This window comes from Gorilla gorilla, chromosome 11 (assembly GCF_029281585.2).
Source record: "Gorilla gorilla gorilla isolate KB3781 chromosome 11, NHGRI_mGorGor1-v2.1_pri, whole genome shotgun sequence".
Taxonomy (NCBI): domain Eukaryota; kingdom Metazoa; phylum Chordata; class Mammalia; order Primates; family Hominidae; genus Gorilla; species Gorilla gorilla.
Genome location: NC_073235.2, coordinates 20,866,630 through 20,893,823, shown reverse-complemented (window position 1 = coordinate 20,893,823; position 27,194 = coordinate 20,866,630). Strand labels below are relative to the sequence as shown.

At 45.6% G+C, this 27,194-nt stretch overlaps 2 protein-coding genes across 21 annotated transcripts in view; one reads left to right on the top strand and one right to left on the bottom strand.

Annotated features, from left to right (window-relative positions):
* Positions 1 to 17,848: 17,848 nt before the first annotated feature.
* DBI (diazepam binding inhibitor, acyl-CoA binding protein) lies at positions 17,849 to 23,494 on the bottom strand. Its single transcript, XM_004031675.5, has 4 exons — positions 23,335 to 23,494; positions 22,090 to 22,207; positions 19,605 to 19,667; positions 17,849 to 18,155 (listed from the first exon to the last, which is right to left on the bottom strand). The coding sequence occupies exons 1-4, from the start codon at positions 23,341 to 23,343 to the stop codon at positions 18,082 to 18,084; spliced, it is 264 nt and encodes an 87-aa protein (XP_004031723.1). The 5' UTR covers positions 23,344 to 23,494; the 3' UTR covers positions 17,849 to 18,081.
* Positions 23,495 to 23,531: 37 nt separating this feature from the next.
* Positions 23,532 to 27,194, top strand: part of C11H2orf76 (chromosome 11 C2orf76 homolog) — a 101,551-nt gene continuing 97,888 nt past the window's right edge. For 11 of the 20 annotated variants that reach the window (XR_010129530.1, XM_055380051.2, XM_055380050.2 and 8 more), the window contains exon 1: positions 23,614 to 24,021. Coding sequence is in view for 9 of the 20 variants with exons in the window: in XM_055380051.2 (XP_055236026.1) it covers positions 24,013 to 24,021 (9 nt within the window). In the remaining 11 variants the exon portion in view is untranslated. The other 9 variants (XM_055380048.2, XM_063694712.1, XM_055380058.2 and 6 more) reach the window with 8 other exon arrangements.

Sequence of the window (27,194 nt, the reverse complement as noted above, 5' to 3'; positions counted from 1 at the left end):
TTAGCTATAGATATTTTGTAGATATTCTTCACCCAGTTGAGGAAGTTCCCTTCTATTCCTAGTTTACTGAAGGTTTCTTTTTTAATCATAAATGCGTGCTGAATTTTGTCAAATGCTTTTTCTGCATCTATTAATAAGATCATGTGATTTTTCTCTTTTAACATGTTGATGTGATGAGTAACATTAATTGATTTTGAATATTAAATCAGGCTTGCATTCCTGGGAGAAATATCACTTGGTTGTGTGTATAATTCTTTTGAAACCGCCTCTGCAAAAATTAGAACAGAAAATTATGACAGTGAAAGAGATCTGACCTAACTGATTCCATCTTTCTTCTAACCTCCAAACTGTCCTTGTTCATTCCTGGGTGCAGGCCAAACTAGTTTTGGAAGGAACTTAGTTTATGGCTTAACTTTGAAACAAAGATGATAACAGCCCTCTTCCAAAACAAATCCGCTCCCTGCCTGGGGACTAGACTGCCTTTGCAGGACTAACGGATTAGCCACAAGATTAGAAATTATGGTTTAGGAGTCACGCTGCTAGAGGCTGCAAGATTCTAAACCTCCCAAATTATCCTGGGGATAATATTACTATTGCAAAACCTAAGATCAGACCCTGCACTCGATGGATCAGCTGGCACCACCCAGATCGAGAAACTGGCTCATCTGGTCTTCTGGCCCCCATCCAGGAACTGACTCAGCACAAGAGGACAGCTCCCTATGATTTCATCTCCAACTCAACCTGTCAGTACTCCCATGTTCTGACCCCCTGCCCACCAAATTATCCTTAAAAACCCTGATCCCCTAGCTTTCTGGGAGACTGATTTGAATAATAATAAAACTGCAGTCACCCATACGGCTGGCTCTGTGAGGATTAAACTATTGCAATTCCCCTGTCTTGATAAATCGGCTCTCTCTAGGCAGTGGGCAAGGAGAACCTGTTGGGTGATTACACTTTTCTTTCTTTTGTTTTTTTGTTTTGTTTTGTTTGAGACAGTGTCTCGCTCTGTTGCCCAGGCTGGAGTGCAGTGGCGTGATCTCGGTTCACCGCAGCCTCAACCTCCCCAGGTTCAAGCAATCCATCCACCTGAGCCTCCCCAGTAGCTGAGATTAGAGGCGTGCACCGCTATACCCAGCTAATTTTTGTATTTTTAGTAGAGGTGGGGTTTTGCCATGTTGCCCAGACTGGTCTCAAACTCCTGAGCTCAAGTGATCTGCCTGCCTCAGCCTCCCAAAGTCAGTTACACTTTTCTATCAAACTGTTGGATTCAATTTGCTAATATTTTGTTGAGGATTTTGCATCTATGCTCATAAAAGTTACTGGTCTGCAGTTTTCTTTTCTTGTAATGTCTTTGTTTGGTTTTGGTGTTAGGGCAGTGCTGGCTTCATAGAATGAGATAGGAAACCTTTCCCCCCTTAATGGTGTTTCTTACTGTCACTTAAAATTCGATTTAGGAAAAAAGGTTTTCTCTGTTCCTAAACAAAAACAGGATCCTGGCAGGCCCTATAGTTTGCCAGTTTCCTCCTATATAGTAAAGTGTCCTTAGATGGAGTAAAAGAAGTCTCACACACAAAAATACAAATATATAATTTCATCTATAGGAAGTTGTAGAACAGGCAAAACTAATCTGCGGTAGAAAAAGCCAGAGCAGAATTTGCCTCTAGGACTATGATGACAGATATTGACTGGGAAGGGGCATGAAGGAACTTTCTGGATTGATAGTAATGTCCTATATTTCGATAGGCATCTGGGTTGTACAAGTATGTGCATTTGTTAAAACATCACACAGTACACGTTTTTGCATGCAATCTGTGGTATATAAATCTTTCCCTAAGGAAACAATGGACTGTAAATAAATACTGAACTTTGGTTAATAATATACATGATTCAGTTTTTTGGGGAAGCATACTGACATCAGCAACTTATTTTGATATTCACAGAAAAAATAATTTAGATTGCTTGAGAGATAGAGGGATGATGGATAGGTGGATTAATATATGATAATGCAGCCCGGTGCAGTGACTCATGCTTGTAATCCCAGCACTTTGGGAGGCCGAGGCAGGAGGATTGCCTGAGGCCCGGGATTTGAGACCAACCTGGGCAAAATAGCAAAACCCCATCTGTATAAAATGTTAAAAAAAAAAAAAAAAAAGCAATTCGTGTAAAATGCTGTGAGAAAATCTAGGTAGTGGACACGTGGGTGTTTGCTGGAAAATTCTTTCAACTTATTTTCATAATAAAATGGAGAGAAATAACAAATGGAAAGTACTTTACAGTTTGGTGTGGCTGAAATAATGGTCTGCGTCCTGGCCCAGGCCAGGTGGTCTTATCGCTCCGTCATGTGGCTTCTGCAGATCCCAGGCCCCAGTTGTGTCCTGCTGTCTGTCCCGTGACTGTCTCCACTGGAAATGGCGTCATCTGCTCACAGCCCCAAACACCATTTCTAGATGACTCATGGTCTCTGCCCACGCAAGATCTACGGGTTCTCTTTTAAGCTTTTGAGTCTTGATCACATGTATCGTTAAGGAGATTGCTTCCTCAGTAGCTATTGGCAGCAATGCCAGCACTGGCTTGGTTCCCTCTGAGCGCTGCATCAGGCCTGCTCTGCCAAGCGGAAAATGCTGCTCTGCCCAATGGGCAGAAATGAGGATAAGGGGGCATTTCCTGGCAGGCGCAGCTCCACTCAACACCTCTGCTGACTCCAGAGGGTTCCGGGTTAACCATTTAACATATACTACCTTAGTTAATGGAAAACATCTGACCTGCTGCACCCTGGCAGAAGTAGACTTTGAAGTGGAGAGCTGGGACTGAAAGAGAAAAAGTCTGTGGGAAGAACTCCAAAATACAACAGGAAGGAGGAAACCAGAAATTATGCAAGATGGCCCCAAGGGAGAGAGAGAGAGCGATAGAGCTGAAGCAGCAGAGGCCGCTAAAGAGAATCCTGGAGAAGGCAGCCATCAAACCTTTTTCACTTTCCAGGGAGCCTGAAACTGCAAGCGACCACTTACCGGCTGAATTATACAAACAACAATGTTTAAAATAATAATATTCAGTGCTAGCAAGAAGTTGGTGAGAGGGCACTTTTATACATTACTAGTAACAGGTTTTTACAAAAATAACTTAATAATATGTATAAAAGATCATACATTTTTACTCAATAAGTTATATCCAAGGGTATATCTATTCTAGGGGCAAAAAATCAAAATGTTTTCAAAGATCCATGTATAAAGATATTTAACAGGCTGGGCGAGGAATCCCAGCACTTTGGGAGGCCGAGGCGGGCAGATCACAAAGTCAGGAGATCGAGACCATCCCGGCTAACGTGGTGAAACCCTGTCTCTACTAAAAATACAAAAAGAAATTAGCCGGGTGTGGTGACGGGCACCTGTAGTCCCAGCTACTTGGGAGGCTGAGGCAGGAGAATGGTGTGAACCCGGGAGGTGGAGCTTGCAGTGAGCCAGTGAGCCGAGATAGCTCCACTGCACTCCAGCCTGGGTGACAGGGCGAGACTCCGTCTCAAAAAAAAAAAAAAAAAAAGTTTAACAAATTATTATAATAACAGGAAAAATAGGGTATTGCTTATAGGGTACTAATTAAATTATAGTTTAACAATGCGATGCAAATATTATGCAGACATTTTTCAGGATATACTTTAGGGGAGAAAAATCAGGTTATAGAACTTTATACACAGTATGATTCCCATTATGTGCTGAATGACTATGAGAGATTATTTGTTCTCTTTTTATAGTTCTCAATATTTTCTAAGTTTTCTGCAATGCATGCATATTGTTTTTCATATTTGGAAAAATATTTCTTAAAATGCAGCAGTTTGGAGATGGGATGTGAAGATTTCTCTCTGGGGATTGAGAAGGCAATATTGCCAAGGCTTGTTTAATATCTCTTAAAAATCAATTTGCTTAAGGATAAGCTTGCTATATTAAAATTAAAAAGAAAGAAAGAGATGAAAAATCAATTTGCAAATCTTTTTTCTTTTCTTTCTTTTCTTTTTTTTTTTTTTGAGGTGGAGTTTTGCTTTTTGCCCAGGCTGCAGTGCAATGGCGCCATCTCGGCTCACTGCAACCTCCGCCTCTGGGGTTCAAGTGATTCTCCTGCCTCAGCCTCCCGAGTAGCTGGGATTACAGGCATGCTTGTATTTTTGGTAGAGACGAGCTCGTCTCTACTAAAGTTTCTCGAACTCCCGTCCTCAGGTGATCTGCCTGCCTCGGCCTCCCAAAGTGCTGGGATTATAGGCGTGAGCCACTGCTCCTTGCCTTCTTTTCTTTTTTAAAAAATCTTTTTTACAGTCTGTCCAAGAATATGGCAAAATTTGCAAATTTTTTGCTTATACTGTAAAGACAGTGCAGGTTCCAGTTTAGATTCGTACTGATGGAAATGTTGAGTCTGTGGGTAGGCGGAACAAAGCCTACTGCTGAAGAGCAGGGCTCTGCCTGCATTCGGCTGGGGCAGATGCATTATAAAACTTCCCGAAAGTGTAGTTGTAAGGCAGGGCTATGAACTGTGTAGACAAAACAGAAAAACCCCATCCCTACAAAATGTTTTTTTTTTTAAAAGAAAAAAAAGGTAATGCAACTAAAGTAAAGAAAATCTGTGTACCGAATACATAGGAGTTTGCTGTAAAATTATTTCAACTTTTATGTATGTTGAAAAAGTTTCATAACTGTCCATAGTGGCAAAGGTTGCTGCTATGCTCTCTTGCAACACAGACAGCTTCAGTGACAAATTTCCACCATCCACAGGGAAAGTGAAGGGTCACTGGAAAAGAAGGAACAGGGGAAAGGGAACTACCACTTATGGAGTCTTGTGGGACGTGTGTATAATGTTGTTGTAGCCAGAAAATGACAGAAACCTCTCTCGTACCAGCATACACAAAAAAGAGTTACATTGGAAAGGACAGTTTGATTGAAGCTTCATGTGATAATATGAATCTCTTGCAGCTTATATTTTCCAGAAATGGCTGCAACAATCTCCCATCCCATGGGCCTTTCCTACAATAGGACTTTGACTTTCCTCCCATGAAGAGATGGGGTTTATGTTCCTTCTCCTTGAATTTGGGTGGGCTTATGACTATGGCAGAAGGGATGCTGTGTGATTTATGAGGCTAGGTTATACCAGGTGACACAAATTCTGTCCACTCTCTGGGGACACTGACTTTGGGAACTCGGCCACCATGCTCTGAGGAAGCCCAAGCCACATGGAGAGCCAGGTGTAGGCGTCTGGCCAATCGCCAGCATCAATCATCTACCAGACACATGAGTGAGGAAGCTCTGTGGGACTCCAGCCTCCACCATCAGGTGCAGCCTTGGGAGCCATCCTGAACAAGACCCACCCAGCTGAGCCCAACTAACCCCAGAGCCATGAAAACAATAATAATAAAGTGATTGTTGTTATTTTAAGCCACTAATTTAATTTCTGAGGTGACTTGTTACACAAAAATAGAGAACTAGAACAATGTCCCTCTCTTAGCTCTTCCTCTCTTTTTTGTTGAACTCATTCTCTCCTGGTGGGTGGCAGGGTGGAGGGAGTGGCTAGAGTAAGCTCCAGGCTTAGCATCTCCATGAGAAAGAGATTTTTCTTCTAACGTCCAAATACAATCTCAGAGAACAGCTAGTGTGTTGTTGACTCCTATGCCCATCTTTGGAATGTCACTGTGGCCAGAGGAATGGGATTCTGTGACTGAGGCTGCCATTTGTTCACTCCAACATACATTTCCTCCTTCCCCTGGTAATGACATAAATTCTCCTGATTTTATTCATGTTGGCAATGTGCCCATCTCTCTTGTAGCTAGGGATGGCTAGGTGGTTAAATTCTGGCCAATGACAGGTGTGTGGTCCTTTACAGAAAGATCCTGTATCAGCTCTTATTATTGTAACAGATCACCACAAATGCAGTAGCTTAAAACAACATAAATTTATTGACTTACAGTTCTGGAGGTCAGAAGTTTGACATGGGTCTCACCAGGCTACAGTCAAGGTGTCTGGGGGGCTGTTCCTTCTGGAGGCTGTAGGGGAGAATCTGTTTCCTCACCTTTTCTAGATTCTAGAGGCTGCCATGTGCCTTGGTTAGTGTCTTCTTCCATCTTCAAAGTCAGTGATGGCTGACTGAGTTGTTCTTACATCGCACCACCCTGACATTGCCTGTTCTGCCTATCTCTTCCACACTTAAGGACCCTTGTGATTACACCGGGTCCATCTGGATAATCCAGGCATCTCCCCACCTTAAAATCAGCAGATTAGCAACCCTACTTCTCCTTTCCATGCAACCTAATCTATTCACAGGTTCTGGGGGATTCAGACACGAACCTCTCTGGGTAGATCATTATTCTGCTAACCACAAATCTTTAAAAAGGAAGGGTACCCTTTTATCCTTTCTTCTCCCTTCCTGCTGTCTTGAATGGACTCCTGATACATCCACTTCTGGGATGAGGTACTGTGGCTGGCAGCCTGCCAGAAGCACCTTTTGGCAGTTGCTGCAAAGAGAGAGGAACTGTTCTTAGTAGGCTGAGAGAAGGATGCCAGACAGACAAAAACATCAGATGTTCATTATAAACATCTGCTGCAATAATGCTGCATGATCAACAACCCCTAAGACTCAGTGGCTTACAAGATTTATTTGTTAATTTCTAGCTCACAGGCCTTCAGTTGATGGTGGCTCTGCCAGGCTTATCTGGGATCAGATGGACTTGCTCAAGGCTGTGGTTAGCTTCAGGTAGGCCTTGCTTATCTCTCATGTACCTGGCAACAGTGGCTCCTTGGCATCTTCTTCCCATGGCAGATGGCAGAAGTTCAAGAGGGCCGGCTAAGCCAAACAAGCTCATATAAAGCTCTTTCTTGCATCATGTCTGATCACATGCCGTTGTGCAAAGCAAGTCCTATGACCAAGCTCGAGTGAATGGGTGGGGACGAGCAGTTCACTTCTGGTGGGCACTCTTCAGGTTGGAACAGTGAAGGGCACAGACAGATAATCCTTTATGGAGGGTGCAAGGGGTTGGGAACGATCATCCAATTTACCACAGTGAGCTAAGCCAATCCACTTCACTCATCAGTGATGAAGTTTTGTAGGGATGTCTCTTCATGCCCACTTGACCTGGAGGAGTGCTACAGTGATTTTCTTCCCACTACATCCCATGCCCACTATTTTTAAAAATACTGAAAAGTGCAGAGACTAATGTAACAAATACGGAATACATGCTCACAACCCAAATGTAAGAAACTTTTAGGCCAGGCACGGTAGCTCATGCCTGTAATCCCAGCACTTTGGGAGGCTGAGGAGGGTGGATCACGAGGTCAGGATTTCAAGACTAGCCTGACCAACATGTTGAAACCCTGTCTCTACTAAAAATATAAAAATTAGCCAGGTGTGGAGGCACGCGCCTGTAATCCCAGCTACTCAGGAGGCTGAGGTAGGAGAATTGCTTGAGCCGGGAGGCAGAGGTTGCAGTGAGCCCAGATCTCACCACTGCACTCCAGCCTGGGCGACAGAGCGACACTCCATCTCAAAGAGCCCCTTAAATTTGTGTCCTTTTCATTTTCTACTTCTGGAGCACCAAATTTTTGAGACTGTTACATAACTATAAATGTAATAGTTTCTGTTCCAGAATCCTGGGTCCCATACCCTAGGATTTTACCATACTTATCTAATATGGGCACAGCCCTGACTAATTACAGTACCTTTATTACCTAGGAATTGCATTTGTCTGCGTGTAGCGGTCTCCTGAAAAAAGTGGTTTAAACACACAAGGATCTATTATCTTACAGAAATAAATTTTGAGGTAGGTAGCCTAGGGATAATTCAACACTTCTTCAGAGCCACCCGGAATTGAGATCCTTTTATCTTTCTGTTTCCATCCTCCCTGCTTTTAGGATAGGAGAGAGCAGTCTTCAGCATGAGACCCATCCCTAAGTAAGTAGCTGATCTGGAATTTTGTCTTGGCTAAAGTTAACAACCAGCTGGTCTTAGTTTCTCCTTACCATTAGAGCGCTCAGTAATCATCTAAGTTGTACAATTGTTTGTTTTGCTTAACTTTTTGTTGTTGTTGTTTGTTTCTGTTTTTGTTGTTGTTTCAGTCTTTTTCCCATTGGGTTTGAGCAACTCTATATCTGACTTGATCATATCCAAAGGAAGGTTCCAAATTATGGGGAACAAGTGACTTCAAAAGTGACTTCAAAAATGACATAATTTGGCTTATTTGGAACAAAAATTACACAGGAAGTATTATCAAATATAAAATGGTGTCTGGTTTTCTTTGGACTGTATTTGTATAAATGTTATTGGTATGTGCTCCAAAATTATGGGAAACTTCTGTAATTCTTATGTGACTTAGTGTACATTATCAGTAATAATCATAATTGTAACGTTAAAATTATTGTGTGAGACAGAGGTAACAAATTTCCTCGTCAATTGTGTCTTTGACTATGGCTGCTCTAAAACTTTTTCTCACCCATGGGCAATTGTTGTCTTGTTTTGGTCCTCTTTAGAAGATGATTTTATAATCAGCTATAAAACTCTAACAGGTGCTCTTGAATGCAGGTTTCGATAACTTTGGAGATTGTGGCATCAGAATAGAGGAAAAACTTTCAGGACTCATGGAGAGCTAAAATGTTCATGAATATCAAACAGAACAGGAGTTAACTGCCTGGACTGAGCTAATCTTTTTGACTTTTTGCTTAAAACGTTGCTGATCCTTTGTTTTGTGTTTCAGAGTCTTGAAAATTTCTTTTGAGCTATTGAAAGCTTTTAACAATTTAGTACACTCCTATGAACAAAATTCAGAGCATATGTTTCTCTCTACCTGATCTCTCCAGAATTTGAAAACTATTTGTGAGTATTCTTTTTGTTGTTGTTGTTGAGACGGAGTCTCGCTCTGTCACCCAGGCTGGAGTGCAGTGGCGTGACCTCGGCTCACTGCAAGCTCCGCTTCCCAGGTTCACGCTGTTCTCCTGCCTCAGCCTCCCGAGTAGCTGGGACTACAGGCGCCCGCCACCACGCCTGGCTAATTTTTTGTATTTTTAGTAGAGACGGGGTTTCACCGTGTGTTAGGTAGGATGGTCTCGATCTCGTGACCTCGTGATCCACCTGCCTCGGCCTCCCAAAGTGCTGGGATTACAGGCTTGAGTATTCTTAACTTATAGCAATACGGTTATTTGCACAAGTGCAGTAAGAATCTGTTTTCATTTGTAACAGGACACAATTGGAGAAACTGGTTATTTTACCAAGGCTTTGACTGGAATGGTATGCTTTCTTTTAAGGAATCAACTTTGACTTATGGAGCCAATAAAAGCCCTTGGGGAAACTGGCCTCATACCTTGTCTACACAGTCCCTCTAAAGGGTTTCTGACCTGTGGTTAGTAATGAATGTCACTTTCTGATAGGCCCAGGAGCCCCAGGTTTATCCAGGGACCTCAAGAGGAGAGGAGATTCACCCAACTCATAGGTATTTGATGATACAAATCCATGGCTGGGCTTGGCTTTTAAAAAGTCTTATCTGAGAGAAAGTTCCATCAAAGCCAATTTTAAAAAGCCTAAGTGAAAAATAATTATGCTTGATGTACTTTATACAAATAATCTGGCCAAGTATAATAAAGCAAATTGGTCCTACCATGATTTGTCTTTAGTAAAAATGGGAAACTGGAGAAAGAAAAATTATGTTTCAAAAACTATAGTACACCTGTTGTTAGATTCTAGTCTTGCCTAATTTTCAGTTTTTATTATTTTCTACAGTTTGGGCTGAATTCTAATTTTTCCTGGCTATAAGTCTCCAACATAATATTTTTAATTTTTTCTTCTTTCTTTTCCTTTCTTTCCCAGTTTTTTTTCTAATTTGAAAACACTGAAAACTAAGCTGTGCTTTCTTAAAGCCCTGTGAACTGAAGCTAGACAACTTAAACTTCGGAAGAAAATAACAGCAACCTATTTACATACATAAGCCACTTTCCAGGATCCTTCTTTTGTTTGTTGTTGTTTTTCTCCCCTTCCTCCTTCTATTTTCTCTTCATAGGACAAAGCCACTAATGAGCTTTTGGAACCCACCCATATAGGAATAAACTGTCCTAGCCATGAGAGATCAGATGCAACCTGAGACCGGAAACTCATTTTCTTTTCAAATGCTTTCTCCAAAAGATGTTAAAAAAGAAAAAGGGGAAAATGTGAAATGAAAATCTTGGGGCCCCAAAATTACTAAGCTGAAGGGAAAAGTCAAGCTGGGAACTGCTCAAGGTAAACCTGCTTCCCATTCTATTCAAAGTCATCCCTCTGTTCACTGAGATAGATGCATATCTGATTGCCTCCTTTGGAAAGGCTTATCAGAAACTCGAAAGAATGCAATGATTTGTCTCCAACCTACCTGTGACCTGGAAGCTCCCTCCTTGCTTCGAGTTGTACCCACCTTTCTGGATGGAACCAATGTACTTCTTACATATATTGATTGATGTCTCATGTCTCCCTAAAATATATAAAACCAAGCTGTGCCCCGACCACCTTGGACACATCTTGTCAGGACTTCCTGAGGCTGTGTCATGGGTGTGCATCCTCAACCTTGGCAAAATAAACTTTCTAAATTAACTGAGATCTTTCTCAGATTTTTGGAGTTCATACCCACTAGGCTTGATCTGTTTTTCATTACTAATGCCTGCTGCTAAAACTGTTCAAGCACCCTCCCTCTAGGCCCAGGGACGATCATAAAGCAGGTGGATATGCAAGACTGTAAGGGTCGGTTTTGAGGAATAGAATTGGTTTAGACTCTCCAAATCAAGGATGGGCACATAGATGCTCAAACAGCTGGCCAGCTTAGGGCCTTTGCCTCCTGGGCCATTGTGTGGCCCCTTTTCATCTATCCCAACCATAAAGAATTTTTTGCTTCTCATAGACTTAAAAGAGAATTGCTAAGGACATCAAGACACTTGTGATGAAGACTTCTGGGTATAATTGTTCCCAGTTATGGGGTTTATGAAACTAGAGATATGACATAATTTATTGACTACCTTAGGACAAATTTCTAAGGAGACCGCAAAAAAACATTTTGGCACAACAAAAGTCTCTAAGTTCCTTAGCTCAAATAGTTTTACATTGCTACATATTTAACTGAAAACAGGACTACAGTAGCTCAATTCATAGAACTTATAGAGAAGCCAATTTTATAACCTTGCTTTTTGCCTCTTAAAAGGTTCTAAGGTTGATGAGTGCCTGCCCACCTCCATTCTCATCTGGCCTAGAACATTTAATTGGCTGTAAGTCTTTTCACTCTAAGTACCTTGGGAATAGGAGTTCCAAGGGACAGAATGGACATGGGGCAGGCAGCCACACCATCCTGGCAATAATATGTGACAAAATAAAAGTTTGGCCATCTATGCTGCCTCTGGCAAATCCCGGCCAAAGGGGAGAAATGAGAAATCACTGTTAGGCACTGCTTAGTGTTTTAATAAAGAAACACCTGAGACTGGGTAATTTACAAATAAAATAAGTTTAATTGGCTCATGGTTCTGTAGGCTATACAAGAAGCATGGTACTGGCATCTGCGCCTGGTGAGGCCTCAGGAAGCTTCCAACGATGGAAGGCAGCAAACGTGTCACATGTGAGAGCAGGAGCAAGAGAGTGAGGAGGAGGAGGGCCCAGACTTTTAAAGCCGTCCATGGGGGATCTACGAGCACCCCCGGCCCCCCTGCCCCAATCCAATACCTCCCACCAGGCCCCACCTTCCACATTGGGACTCACAGTTCAACATGAGGTTTGCAGGGAACACACATCCAAGCCATATCAATAATGAAATCCAAGCTCCCCAGCAGAATGAACGTACCCCCTTCTGGCCAAGAGGACCCCAGAGAAACCTTGGAAGCTGAGTTCCTGAGCATGATAGGATGGGAGTTCAGACATACCTCATTACACCCTCTCCCTGGCTAACCATCCTAAGGGCTAAACAGAAACCAGTCCTTTCCAAGGACTCCACACTGATAATGTAGATTATCAGCTTATCTTCCCAGGTACAGAACAGAGATGAGATTAATTGTTCCTTCGCCCCTCCCTGAGACATCTGCTTCCTCTATTCTCTTTTCCTTCAAATCTTATTTTAGTAAAACGTAGACTTAGTAGGCACTGACTGAGGTCTCACAAGTATGTAACCATTCCTGTCACTGCCACCCCGCCCCCATCCCCTTTAGGGAAACTGTGTAAATACCAAACCTCCCCAGAGCTTCTTTGGAAAAAGAAAAACAGCCACAGATCTGTCTGTGTGGCTCGTGTGTTTTTCCCAGGCACGCCCTCAAAGCTGGCTCAATAAAGCTCCATTGATGGGGACACCTGTCTCAGTCACTCATTTTGGTTGTCAACAGCTACATTAAAAAGAAAATATTTACAGTTTAGACTTATGTTCATTCATTACTTAGCAGGGATACTTACCAAAAACCATAAAATAAGAAAAACTGTAGACCAATGATTCCTACTCTTCCAAGGGTTGAGCTGTACCTGACGCAGCGGGTTGTTGCCAAGAAGGGGATGGGTTCTCTGCTTGGAGGGGGAAGAGAGGGCCCCCCCATGGCACATCTGTTGTGCTGTGGTTTACAGCATTCAGGCAAGAATGAGTCTTCATTATCTTTAAACCCTAGGGTCCAGCACAGGACTTCCCTTATTTTGGGGTTTATTCTTAGCTGTCCCAAGTCCTTTTGAAAGAGAGATAGACTGTGACCACAAAATAAACAGGAGAAAACACATTCTGAACTTCTCTTCCATGGGAGCTGCAAAGGGCACAGGCCTTGTCTTGCCCTGACCCAGACCCCAAAGGCACAACTGTGCAAAAGCCGCCCTCGCTGATGATGGCTCTTGGCTCATCCTCAACTTCAAATACCTATAATTTAATTTTAAGCACCCTTAATCATGTGGGTACTTCAACTATCCCCTCACCACTTCCCAGCCCAAGCCTGGTTCTGATCAAGCCAGTCAGCCCCGGGGGTTTTCTCTTTCTCCTTCTCTGGCTTTCAATGGACACATGACCTTCTGCTCAGCCCCGGCTTACTGATGAAGAATATGAGGCTTACAGAGGTGACATACCTTGTCCCATGTCTATTTAATTTGGGTGGCGACTGAGTGAAAGCCCCTGCCACTTGAAATTCAGTGGCCTTTCCATGTTCCCTTCTGGCTGGCTCCTGGTCCTCAGCCCCAATTTCCAGACTTGTGAATCTTGCAACTATTTGTTTGGGGAGGACGTCCTCAGATAACCCCCACTTACTTGCGTGGTTGACCCCTAAATTGCTGAAGCCCTGCTAAGGTGAGGAGCAGCACTGTGCGGCCAGGCCAGGCCAGCCTGCCAGGGAGACCTTTGGGCCACAAACCAGCTGCTGTTGGGTAGGCACTGCGCTAAACGCTGATCCATTTTGTCAGCACTGTGAGGTGCAGATTCTACCCAATTTCCAGAGGAAGGAACTGTGGCTCCGAGATGATACATGATTCAGCACTGAGAGACTGAAGTAGGATTCACAAGTCAGTGTGTCACTAAAGCCAGATTCCAGCTAAGATGGACCAGAGGTGCTGTGGGCTCCTCACAGACGAGGTGACGCTTGGTGATGCCCCCACTGACAATCTCATTTGTGTTGCGGGAAGTCAGGGACCCCGAACGGAGGGGTCCTCCACTTATTCGACCTCTCACCTGGATGGATGCTCCTGCGGAAATCTGTACTAACGATAGTGTGTGGATGCCTGGGGCTACAGATGACCGTTGCCCTGCTCAACCAGGAGGAGAAGGCACTGCATTTAATGTTACTGTGGGTTATAAATACCCTCCTCTGTGCCTCAGACATGCACCTTGTTGTATCCATCTATTAACTCAAGTCTGGGCTGCTTATCTTCTGGAGAGATTAGCCACAGGGGAATGGGGACATTTGGTCTCTGGCCTCTCCGTTTTTCCTTTAAGACAAATGAAAAGGGGAGTAATAGGAGATACCCCATACTTTCAATACAAACCTGTAGGAAAACCATGTCCTAAAAATTTTGAGGGCCCATCTAAAACTTTAATTTGGGAAGATTGTGTTAACTCACATGCAGTAGCATTACTCATATAGTTTAGTAATAGAGTGGGCACAAAGGGCTATTTAAAAAACAATTGCTCCTCTGGCAGAAGGGAAGGCCTGGAGGCTACTTATTTTATTTTTTATTGGGAGGGCCAGGATCTTCATCTTACTTTGCATAGGAGGTTCAGCTCCTTCTTTCCCTTAAAATGGGAACATAAGGGCATTACCCCCCTGAGGCCTCGTATGATATTCCCCATTCTGAGTTCAGAACACCCAGAACTTTGGAAATTGGCTCTTGCCGTGTCCGGACTGCGAGTATGGGAAGGGGAAACTTTTCTGTCTGTTATCCCCGCTACCGCCCCTCGCATCCGTGATTCTGAACCCCATGATAAATCCCCCTTGAACCCTTTTCCTCTTTTTGATGCCGATCCTCCTTTATGAGACTCCAATTGGCATTATGATAATTCCTCTCGACCCAGGTGTGCCCCTCTACCTCTTCGGCATCCCCAGGCACCTTGGATTGCTTCTTTATGGTGGGGAACATCGTGCGTTACCCCCGCTGCCCCTCTCCCTCAGTATCAACGTAGATTCAAACATTCCGCTTTGTTTACCTCCAGCCTGACAATTCCTATACAGAGTTGTGTTAAGCCTCCTTACATGCTGTTAGTGGAAAATATCAAAATCTGGATGAACAATCAAACCGTCCAATGCATTAACTGTCATTTATACACTTGTGTTAACTCCCGTTTTGACTTCAGGAAAAGTGTAATGTTGGTTTGAGCTTGAGAAGGAATCTGGATACCGGTAACTTTACCCAGAACTTGGGAATCTTCCCCCTCAGTACATTTAATTAATGAAGTGTTACAACGAATTCTCAAAAGATCTAAGAGATTTGCTTTCACTTTAATTGCTGTGATCGTGGGCCTAATTACAGTCACTGCACTGGCCACCACTGCCAGAGTGGCATTACACCAATCTATTCAAATGGCTCATTTTGTTAATGATTGGCAAGCCAATTCCACCAAAATGTGGAATTCTCAACAGGGCATTGATCAAAAATTAGCTATCAAATTAATGATTTAAGACAGTCTGTTATTTGGCTTGGAGATTGGCTAATGAGTCTCGAACATCGCATGCAAATGCTATTTGATTGGAATACTTCTGATCTTTGTATCACACCATATTCCTACAACAAGACTGATCATTCATGGGAAATGGTCAAAGGACACCTGCTGGGTAGGGAAGATAATTTATCCTTGGACATAACTAAAGTAAATAAACAAATTTTTGAAGCCTCTCAAGCTCATTTATCCATTGTGCCTGGAGCTGAGGTGTTAGATCAGGTGGCAGAAAGTCTTTCTGGACTAAACCCCACGACTTGGATTAAGTCTACTGGGGGCTCCACTGTAGTAAATTTTGGAATCATGTTTCTCTGTTTAATTGGCTTGTTTTTAGTGTGCTGGACCAGTCAAAGAATCCTGCATCAAAACCGAGAGAACGAACAAGACTTCATCGCCATGGCACATTTATATAAAAAGAAAGGGAGAGATGTTGCAGGAAGTCAGGGACCCCGAAAGGAGGGACCGGCTAGAGCCGCAGCAGAGGAACATAAATTGTGAAGATTTCATGGACATTTATCAGTTCCCAAATAATACTGTTGTGATTTCTTATGCCTGTCTTTACTTTAATCTCTTAATCCTGTTATCTTCGTAAGCTGAGGATGTACGTCACCTCAGGACCACTGTGATAATTGTGTTAACTGTACAAATTGATTGTAAAACATGTGTTTGAACAATATGAAATCAGTGCACCTTGAAAAAGAACAGAATAACAGCGATTTTTGGGGAACAAGGGAAGACAACCATAAGGTCTGACTGCCTGTGGGGTCGGGCAAACAGAGCCATATTTTTCTTCTTGCAGAGAGCCTATAAACGGATGTGCAAGTAGGAGAAATATCACTAAATTCTTTTCCTAGCAAGGAATATTAATATTAATACCCTGGGAAAGGAATGCATTCCTGGGAGGAGGTCTATAAACAACTGCTCTGGGAATGTCTGTCTTATGCAGTTGAGATAAGGACTGAGATACGCCCTGGTCTCCTGCAGTACCCTCAGGCTTACTAGGGTGGGGAAAAACTCTGCCCTGGTAAATTTGTGGTCAGACTGGTTCCCTGCTCTCGAACCCTGTTTTCTGTTGTTTAAGATGTTTATCAAGACAATACGTGCACCAATGAACATAGACTCTTATCATTAGTTCTGCTTTTGCCCTTTGCCTTGTGATCTTTGTTGGACCCTTATCAGTAGTTCTGCTTTTTCCCTTTGTCCTGTTCCCTCAGAAGCATGTGGTCTTTGTTAGACCCTTATTAGTAGTTCTGCTTTTTGCCTTTTGAAGCATGTGATCTTTGTACCTACTCCCTGTTTTACACCCCCTCCCCTTTTGAAACCCTTAATAAAAACTTGCTGGTTTGAGGCTCAGGTGGGCATCACGGTCCTACTGATATGTCACGTCACCCCTGGTGGCCCAGCTGTAAAATTCCTCTCTTTGTACTCTTTCTCTTTATTTCTCAGCTGGCTGACACTTATGGAAAATACAAAGAGCCTATGTTGAAATATTGGGGGTGGGTTCCCCTGATAATTTGTCCCCAAGTGACACCCTGTGAGCCAGCCCTGGGTGGTACAAGGACTCCTGTGGGAGCCACAGGAGCAGGTGCAGCCCCAGGCTGCTGGTGCTCTCAGAACTGCACAAACACTGCTTTCTGAGAAACCGGTACAAGTACTTTCTAGTAAGCGGGGAGGGCATCTCCCAAACCGGCTATGACCTAGTCACCTGAGGTGCCTAAAAGTCTCTCTCATCTGTGCCTCACTCCAGCTTTGGAAGTGGGACCTCCTTGTCTAAGCCACTCTTCCGGAGTGAGCTGCACAGCCCTAGGGACAGATTTCACACCAGCACCTTATGCTAGCCCAGAGAGACAGATGTCACTCACTGCAACACAGCAGAGGTGCAGACTAAGTGGCAGCCAGGGGCCATGAGAGGGAACGTGGTGGAGGGGGACAAACAGGGCCCTCCCGGCCAGTGAGCCCTGGGCTTGGATCCAGTTAAATCACCTCTGAGCCTTAATTTCCTCACTCAAATAATGGGCACAGTAATCCCCGTTACACAATATTGAGGTATGATCCCCACTGCAAAGGGCAGCGGGATTGTAAACCCAAGAGCTGGAAGGGAACATCTGGCAAGAAGGGTCTAGAGAGCTATCTCCTTTTCTTCGTTGTTACTTTTCAACAACCTACCTCCTACGTCCTCCAGAGTCAAGCTCCAGCCTTTCTTCTCTGCAAGCTCCCAGGGTTCTGCTCCCTGCAGAGGACACACCCCTTGCCCACTGACTGTTGCCCACACAGCTGTCTGTGGCTTCCCCTGGGACTTGGGGAATGCCTCCTGTCAGGTTCACACTCCATTCTTGATGGGGGCTTCCACTCTGGCTCATGCACTCTGGAATCAGGGACCAGCTGGGCCTCAGACAAACCTCAAACACTGTAAACCCTGCCTCACACAGGTCCTGGAGCAGGAACGTCCCCGTCAGAAGTACTTGCAGACTGTGGTCTCAGCCAGCCTGCCTCATCTTCCTCGGCGTGGCTGAACTGGGAAGGAGGAGAGAAAGGTCACTTCTACCATCCTCCTCCTCCCCACAAAGGGCCAGCACACCTTGGGCCAGGGTGCAGGGCAGGACTGCCCACCTTATACTCTACCAGGTACGCAGCTGAAGCACTACCAGAGGTCTTTAGAAAAAGGAAGCAAGGCTGAGGTCAGACAGAGTAAATGATCTCAAGAACTCAGATCACTAAAGTTATTTAAAGTAACAAATACACTTTTAATTGACTTCAGATAAAAACTACTCAAGGAAAGTCAGTAATCGTTTTAGCCCCTAATCTGTTAGAGCAGTAGGGTGAGCAGCCTTGAGTAGCTGGTTTAACTGGTTATTTTCCCGAATTCCCACCATCCACGGTATTAGAAAAAAACAAGGCATTGTCTCAGTTTAGGATAAACACATGGCACAGTAACCAAATCCAGTCTCTCATATCCCGTATTTTTTCTTTAGCTCTTCTACTTTGTTGATGTAAGCTTTCATGGCATCTTCCTTGGAAGTCCCTGTAAGGAATCGACAGGATTATGTGTCAGGGAGGTAGCATGGTAGGAAACAAGCAGCCTCCAGAGCCCCAGGCAGCTCTGCTGTAACTCTCCTAGGCTCAGTTTCTCACTTAATAAAGTTGAGATTCTACTAATTACATGTTGGAGGAGACAGTATCCACAGAACCTGGCCCGAAGTGAATGCTCCATAAGCAACTGTGCTCAGAAAGCCTGGTGGGGCTGGCCAAGATCTGTTGCCCATCTGCTGGACACCTGCATCCCCCACCTGTCCTGGGGGAATGGCCATTGTGAGCCTTGGGAGAGAGGTGCCACCCTCCAGACAGGCAGGAAACTGTCATCGTGGTGACTTTACTGGTCCTGCTAACTCTCGTGGCTGACATTGGCTTTGGCCTTTTCAGTATCTCTGTTTTGGGCTCCTATCTCCCAGAGCTGTTAAGCTGGCAGTGAAAAAGCAAAGCCAGGCACCCTCTTCTCCCCAGAGAGAGGCTATGAGAAAAGTTTCAGGAACTCTGAGCAAAAGTGGCTGCTTCTTGGAGGGGAATGAGACACATCTTTGTCTTCTTGCTGCAGTAGAAAGGACACTGAATGTATCCCTCAGAGACAGTGACACCCAGTTTCCTGGATTCTATGGTGAAGGATAGAGACCCTTTGGAACTCAGAGCTTGTTCTGAAGCACTGGAGAGTACATGGGGCCTGAGGATGGTATGGAAATGTCCCATGAAAATGGGCAGGCAGATGGGCATTCCCTTCCCAGTTACTTGCAGATCCTAGGAGTGTGTTTATTGTATTGTGGCCCTTTCTGAATTCAAGGGTTTCTCATTCGCAGAAGGACAGAGGGCTTATTCAGAAACTAGCCAGCAGGAACACTAATGCTGCCAGGAGCTTTGGTGCCAACTCTTGGGTCTTGCTGCTGCAGGTGGCATGTGATTAAGTACGAGCTTGGATACTTCTTGGCTGCTGGTGCTTAGCATATAATGGCTCCATTCACTGAGCCTACGATGCCAGCGGCAGGCCATGCATTAGCTCATTCCCTTCTTTTATGTATCCTTCTGGCTAGGAAGCAACTGGGGAGGGCCACTGGGGTTAGGGGGTCACCGCCTGGCCTTGTGGGGGAGAGGGAGTTGCAGACAGGAAACCACCCCTTATTCTGAACACATCCGAAGCCTACGCCAATTACATCATTTCCCAAACTATTTTTCAGTGGCCTGGTTCCCAGCCCCTCCTCTCTAGATGATGCTCCTGCTCAGAGATGGTGCTTTTAGAAAAGGCATAAATGGTGTTAGGAGAAAAAGTAGGTGGCCCGGTTTTTTCCCATTCTGGCACAGGTCAGGCTGGTTTCCCACACGTGCCCCATTGACTTTGTTTTCTCTCCTCTTCCCTTACACTTCATAATGAAGACTCTTTCACTACTGGGTTTCACAAATGAGGGAAATTGATTAGAACAATTACCTTTCAGCTCATTCCAGGCATCCCACTTGGCCTTGCCCGTGAAGTCCAACATCCCGGGCCGTTCTTAAACAACGGAAGAAAAGGCATTAGATCTGGTTCAAATTCTAATGGAGAACTTGATCAGCCTTCTTGCCATAAATGCCATCTTCTATTACACCTGTTCCTTCTAGGCTCTGTCATGGGGTTAAATATGTATAGTAGAGTAGGTTCTGCCCTAAGAAAACCAATGTATGCCAATCCAAACTTAAAATCTAGAGCAAATGGGAAGGACAGTATTCTTATTACAAGATAGCCTTTGTCTTACAAGTTAAATGACTCCAAAATTTCTCCTTTAAAAAAATTATACTTTAATTACAATTAAAAAAAATCCATTCATATGTCTTAAAATTCAAAAGCTACAGAGGAAAATACTATAAAGTTTCTCTCTCACCCCTGCTCTTAGCTACCCAATTTCTCTCCCTAATCATTAATGATATCAGGTGTCCTTTCCTATGAACTGTTTATATTCTAGCCCCATTTTTTGACCGAATTGTTAGTCTATTTCTTGCTGATCTGTGGGAGATTTCACCGAGGGTAAGGTTTCTTTAAGTTATATGATGACTTTATGCTTATAGACCTGTTATCATCTGCAGTTGGGAAACACACTCACCATCTCCCTGTTGTCCTATTTCACTACCATGCCCAGCCCCAAAGCCATAGGGAACAATCAGAGTCCGTAGCCTGGAGCACTGTGCCTGAGAGAAAATGTCCCTGAGCGCTTTCAGGGAAGTGTTCCCAGGGACAGCTGAAACAAACTGCCCTTGTGGTCATCATCAGGATCCTAGGACAGCTCTCTCCAAGCGGTGGAAATGGAAATGTACATGTATATTTGCAATGTCCAATTCAGGAGCCACTTGCCACACCAAGTACCTGAAATGACTACTGGGCATCTGAAATGTGGCTCCTGTGAATGAAGACTAAACTTGATTTTATTTAACTATTTTTAGTTAAATTTTTTTTTTTTTTGAGACAGAGTCTCGTTCTGTTGCCCAGGCTGGAGTGCAGTGGTGCGACCTCAGCTCACCACAACCTCTACCTCCCAGGTTCAAGCGATTCTCCTGCCTCAGCCTCCCAAGTAGCTGGGACTACAGGCATATGCCACCATGCCCAGCTAATTTTTGTATTTTTAGTAGAGATGGGGTTTCACTACGTTAGCCAGGTTGGTCTCAAACTCCTGACCTCATGATTCGCTTGCTTCGGCCTCCCAAAGTGCTGGGATTACAGGCATGAGCCACAGCGCCCAGCCTCAGTTAAAATTTATATAGTCATATGTGGCTACTGGCTATTATACTAAACTATCGTGTTTGGACTATCATGTTTTATAATCGTGTAATAGGGCTGTATAGTACAGCCCTAGAGAGAGCCGATGACACCTCTTTGATCAGTAAGTGATAGATTCCTATGCCAGTCTATCTAGACTCATGTGAAAATCGGTAACTCTAGTACGGGCACAGGCCAGTCTCTGTGAAAATACTGTTTGTCAGAAAAGCATCTTGGCACCTCTGGCCTCCCCCACTTCACCTTTCCTTCCCCTCCCTGGAAGGACAGAGTTTACGAACTCACTGTAAAATTCATCTTCGCCATAAGACCTTCTTCAACTAAGTGCTCCATGTGAACCCCAGGGTTTGATATGGTACTGCCTGTGATCTGTCATTCTGGGTACTACTTCCTGCTTCCAGCTGGTTGGCAGCCAGCCCACCTGCTCCATCTTCCACCCCAGCTACTGCGGAAATGGGGACCATGCTCGCCTTCTTCCTCAGCAGGGGCAGGGGAGACCTCCCTTCTGTGCTGCCATGATAACCCTGAGTCCTTGCACAGAATGCACTGTGCTGTTGCCTCAGTATCCACCCATGTTTCAGGGACTTAGGGACAGAATGAAACCTGCCCAAGACAGGAAAGATGTTATTACAGAACATGACAGTCCAAAGCACAGCCTCAAAATCTGCACCAAGATTTCTGGGCAGGGAAAAAGTTGTCATCAGGAAGGCACAGACTTGGTAGCGAAATGCTCTGACCTGGCCCAAGAAACCAGGTGCTTCTCTGCTCCTGACATCAGGCTTGGCCAGGCTGTCAAGTGCTCCAAAAAGTGCTCCAACTTTGATCCTGCCCATCTAGGGCAGAAGCTGAACGGCTCAACAATGATACTACTGAGCTGAGAGCCTTCAGCAAGTCTTTTCCAAGCTGCAGCCTTTGCTTCTTCCCTAGTAGAGAGTAGCTGCTGGTGATAACCAGTAAAGACCTTCTAAAACCAGGATTTGAATTCTGCTACTACTGGAGACACTGAGAATCCGGAACATGGTCTTTTCCACCCCAGGAACCATCACCATACCCCACCTGAAGAGCAGGGCCTCAGGCAGTTTGAGAGTGAAGTTCCCAGGGACTTCCAGTCTGGGCTGCTGAGCCTGCTTTGATGAGCAGAGGCCCTCCCAACCCCCGCTCTGCATACCTGTATTTATGTCGCCCACAGTTGCTTGTTTGTAGTGGCCATAGATGAACAGCATCTCCTCATCCGATGGCTTGGTCTTAAGGTGCCTAACCTCCTCTGCAGCTTTCTCAAACTCAGCCTAAATGGAAGGGAGAGGAGAGGATTGAGGGCCTCCTCTGGGTGGGAGAGGGTAAGAATCCTACTGTGGCCTGAAGACAGCCCAGTTACAGGGATGGAGAGGTGGGAAAGGTGGCACCCTTCGGGCAATGCAGCCCCTGAAGTGTGTCTGCCCCTCCCTGCCCCAACAGGGCAGCTAGAAAGATTCAGCAACACAAGAAGGGGAAGCCCCTCCAGTTCACTCATTCAATCGAAAACCATATATCCAGCGCTCTCACAAACGCAGGCATCAGGTCTGGAAATACAGCAGTGAAGAGGGCAGGCCAAGCCTTCGCCCGCAGTGGGGGTCCACTCTGCGGGAGAAGCAGCGCGGCCAACTGCCTGGCCACCACCGGGCCAGGCACTAGGGAGTGGCCGGGGCTTCAGCGAAGCCCTGGCCTGAGGACAGAGGGGGCACAGTATGCTGGAAACAGCTGAAAGGGGACAGGGCATGTGTGCCGCGGTGTCAGCGCCGGAGCCCCTTGGTCCCCTCCCTCCCCCTGGGGCCCGGGCGTTCAACACCGACCTCTGTCCCAGTGCCCGGATTGGCAGAGGCAGGCGGGAGGAGCCAGAGGTCGCCCCACATAGCTCGGTCTCAGACAAGGGTCTACACTGGAGGGAAGGGAGGGGCCCCTGGGTCACCTCTCCCCGGGCCGCGATTCTCCTCGTCCCGCACTCTGAGCAGCCGGCCCCGTACTTCCCCTGACCTCCGAGCTCCCGGCCACGGCCTCCTCGCTTCCCCACTCCGCCGCGACGTCCTGCCCTGTGCTTCGGGATGGGGACTGAGTCTCCTCGCTCCTCCAATCCGTGCAACCCCTTCCCCCATCTTTCCATCAAGCACCCTCGACTCCCACCCCTTTCCCACTACACAGCGAAGTCCACCCCATGGGCAACTTTCCGGCAGTTGCGGGGTGGGCAGCAGATTTAGAAATCCCCAAACGGAAAATCCCGCTCACAAGGCTCTGTCCAACGAATCAGGGCTAGGCATGGGTCCATGAGCAAGTGAGGGGCACGGAAGGAAAGAGCCCGAGAGCTTCTGGCTGCCGGCTGAGCCCCCAACAGGCCTCCCGCCCGCTGCACCTTCGCAGCCTGGCTGTGCACGCGCTGTACCTGAGACATCCTGGCCGACTTGCAAGAACTCCAGGGAGACAGCGGAGGAGGCGAGGACCAGGAAGCGATCGCCCAGATTGCACTGGCAAGCGCCTTTAGAGGCGCGGTCCACTCGCCCCAACCCTGCTCGGGCGAGCACCGGAAAGCCAATCAGAAGCCAGCTATGCGCTAGGGGCGTGCCCAGCCCCCGCCGCGGCGCTAGCCCCGCCCGAGCCCACGTGGGACCGCTTGCGCAAACGCCGGGAGTAGCCGAAGGGGACGCCGGGAACAGGTGGGGACAACGGAAGTAGGGTGCTTAGTTTTGCTGCCGGGAGTTGGTCGAGAGTTGGGTTCAGTCCTGGCCAGTTGTGGGGACGGCACGCGGGGGAAGGGGAGGGGACGGAGACCGAAGAACGGAGGTCCTTATGTTTCTTTTCTTTCCTTAAATCTTGCCCGGCCTGAAGAGGCCGGAAGTTGCATCTCTGGACAAGTGAACTCTGAGACCTGGGAATGGCGGGCGGGACCCGCTCCTCCCTTGGGGTCTAGAGGAGACCCCCGGAGATGGTCCCTGATGAGCAGCGTGATGGTGGAAAGCTGGACTGGTCTCCCGAAAGGCGAAGCCGAGGCTTCTTCCTCTGAACTTTTGGCACGTTCTTTGACTTGCTTGTGGCCGTAGTGTCAGGCCTGTATTGCACATTTATGTCTGTGGTGCGTTTCTCCATCTGGTGCGTTAAAGGCAGGGACGGTGTCTTATTTGTCTTGATTTAACAAACTTGGACGGGACGAAGTGCTCAGGAAATATTTGTTAAATGAATGGCTGTTTATTGAACTCCTGTTGGGTAACTTGCACTGTTCTAGACCTTGGCAGACAGCAGTGAACAAAGCGGGTGAATCCCTGCAATCTTGGAACTTACAAGTAGGGGCAGTAGTTTATACAATAAGTTAAATATAGAGTACTTTAGGGGCTTAGAGAGTTGGAAGTTTATAGTTTTAAATGGAGGAGGGGGAGTATTGAGGGAAGGTGACATTTGAGAAAGTTCCTCAAGGAGGGGAGGGAAGATTCCAAGCAGAGAACAAGTGTAAAGGCGTGGGCAAGGAACCAGGGGAAGAGTAGAAAGATGAGGCTGGAGAGTTTTGGCGTTGGCAGGCTGGCTAGGTGATGCAGAAGTTGGCCATCACAGGGACTTTGACTGTCATGCTGTGTGAGATGGGAAATCGTAAAAGGGTTTGAAAAGAGGATGAGGAGACGGAGGGGAACGTCTTTGCGAGATTGTTACACAGCCTAATCTCCATGGGAACAGAAAGGAGCAGCACAGGTGTCTGGAAGTGTTTTAGTATCGATGTTTAAGAAGCTAAAGGAAGACTTCTCTGGCAGTGGTTACAAAGGAGCTGGGTGAAGAGAGGGAAATGATGGAAAATTCTCTGGAGATCATTAAAAAAGCAAAGTCATTCCTCTCGAATTCATAATTTGTGGCAAGAGGGCTGGACTACAAATCTCTGCCCTGCCTATACCTTCCCCCTCCCCAGGGAAGGTAGACGCTTTCAGACTTAACTTGCTAACTTAATGTAGGTCACGTTTTATGGAATGTTTGGGAAGAAATGAAGATGCAATAGGGAACAAATCTAGGGTTTTCAGTCTGAGCATAATTTTGTTTGAGAAAGGAAAACCAAACAAATTAACAAAAATCTTGGAGTTAAATATGGGGAAAGTATACTGAAGTGTAAGAAATGCAGGTTTCTTCGAAAATCACAATTCAGAGCTGCTTTTTCCATTTGAGGCCTGGATTTGTTTTTGCTCTACTTGGTGCTTACAGCTTCCTTGATGGAAACTCAGATTATTGCTTGCGTGGGCCAGATTTGCAGTCAAATACATCTCCTAGTCAGCAGGTTTTAAGTTAGGGTATTGTTGAGATTAGGTACTTTGAGAATGCAGTTATCACTTCTCAAAGATCAGTTGCTTTTAGTTTTTTAGTTTTTGTTTTTTAATTATTTTTGCGTGTGATGTGGTCTCACTCTTTTACCCAGGCTGTAGTTCAGTGGCACAATCTCAGCTCTCTGCAGCCTTGAACTCCAGGCCTCAAGCGATCCTCCCACCTTAGCCTCCCGAGTAGCTGGAACTGTGGGCACAACCACCATGCCTGGCTAATTTTTTTATTTTTATTTTTATTTTTTGTAGAGATGGGGTCTTGCTATATTGTTGGTCTTGATCTCCTGGGCTCAAGGGATCCTCCCACTTTGGCCTCCTAACGTGGTGGGAGTACAGGTGTGAGCCGCTGCGCCTGGCGTTGATTGAATATTGCTTTTCGTAATTCTGAGAGTGCAAGATCCTCAGCTCTGTTTATGTCCTTGTTAGCAACCGTAACATGTTGTAATTATTTTATTTACAATTATTTTAATTTTAATTTACTTTTCTACTGTCTAACCCTCTGCCTCTGCCTCCCACCAAACACACATAAGCCAGGAGGAGATGGGGTCATTGTGTGTCAGTCACTGCTGAATCTCCAAGTGTCTGGCACTCCTTAGGCACTCAACAAATAGTTGTTGAATGAATAAAGTGTTTTTCTCTCTATGAAGATTTATTCTGTCTGATTAACTGAACTTGGAAACCATCTAAATTTGTTAGAACTGAATGTAAAACTATGGGGTTGAGTAAAGTAGATGAACTCTGGTGCAAGGACCATGTAATCTCTTTGTACCACTCCCAGCTTTGGAAGCAGAGCACCTGGAGATGAGAAACCTGACCAGCCAACTTGTCAGCCAAATTGACCCTGCCAATCAATAGAGAGGCCATTGTCATTGTTGTAGTTTGCCTTCACATCTGGGGATACCACTTTTTATTTATTATTTATTTTTATTTTTTTCATAGAAACCACTCTTGTCTGCCACAGGCTTCACTCGGTGGGTCTCAGCATAAAGCCAGATGGGCAAGATCTCTCTCTCTCTCTTTCTCTCTTCTCTCTCCTCTCCCTCTCTCTCTGCCCTACCTCTCTCTCCCTCCCCCTTTCTCCTATCTCTGTCTGTCTGTCTGTCTGTCTCTCTCTCTCTCTCTTTTTTTGAGACAGGGTCTCACTCCATTACCCAGGCTGGAGTGCAGTGGCACGATCATGGCTCACTGCAGCCTTGACTTCCTGGGCTCAGGTGATTCTCCCACCTCAGCCTCCCGAGTAGCTGGGACTACAGGTGTGTGCCACCATGCCCGGCTAATTTTTTGTAGAGATGGGTTTTTGCCATGTTGCCCGGGTTGGTCTTGAACTCCTGGGCTCAAGTGATCCCTCTGCCTCGACCTCCCAGGATGCTGGGATTACAGGCCTGAGCCACTGTGCCTCGCCCTGGCAAGATATATTAATAAGTGAAAGCATTTCTTGCTCAGTAGGTGGGAATAGTAGTTTCATATTCAGTTTCTTAGTATAAATGAAACCTCTAATTTCTGAAAGTAACCTAATCACCAGAAAATGAACTACGATTTCAGGAGAGCTTCCTAGTTGCTCTAGTAACTAGAGTTACTATAAGGCGAGGGTTAGGGTTATCCACAAATGATGGATTACATTCATTCTGTATTTTCTTTCCGGTTACTTGGAATGTGACTCCTGTGGCAGGGCTTCAGCAGAGCTGGAGGAGACTAGTTTTTTTTTTTTTGCTTTTTTTTTTTTTGAGACGGAGTCTTGCTCTGTCGCCCAGGCTGGAGTGTAGTGGTGCGATCTCGGCTCACTGCAAGCTCCGCCTCCCGGGTTCACGCCATTCTCCTGCCTCAGCCTCCCGAGTAGCTGGGACTACAGGTGCCCGCCACCACGCCCGGCTAATTTTTTGTATTTTGGGTAGAGACGGGGTTTCACTGTGTTAGCCAGGTTGGTCTCGATCTCCTGACCTCGTGATCCGCCCGT

What these genes read in the sequence shown, in the direction of transcription:
- DBI (XM_004031675.5), bottom strand. An exon ending in TGTGGGCGACATAAATACAG is followed by an intron (nt 19,668 to 22,089) that starts GTATGCAGAGCG and finishes CCGTTGTTTAAG; the next exon opens with AACGGCCCGGGATGTTGGAC. An exon ending in TGCCTGGAATGAGCTGAAAG is followed by an intron (nt 18,156 to 19,604) that starts GTAATTGTTCTA and finishes GATTCCTTACAG; the next exon opens with GGACTTCCAAGGAAGATGCC.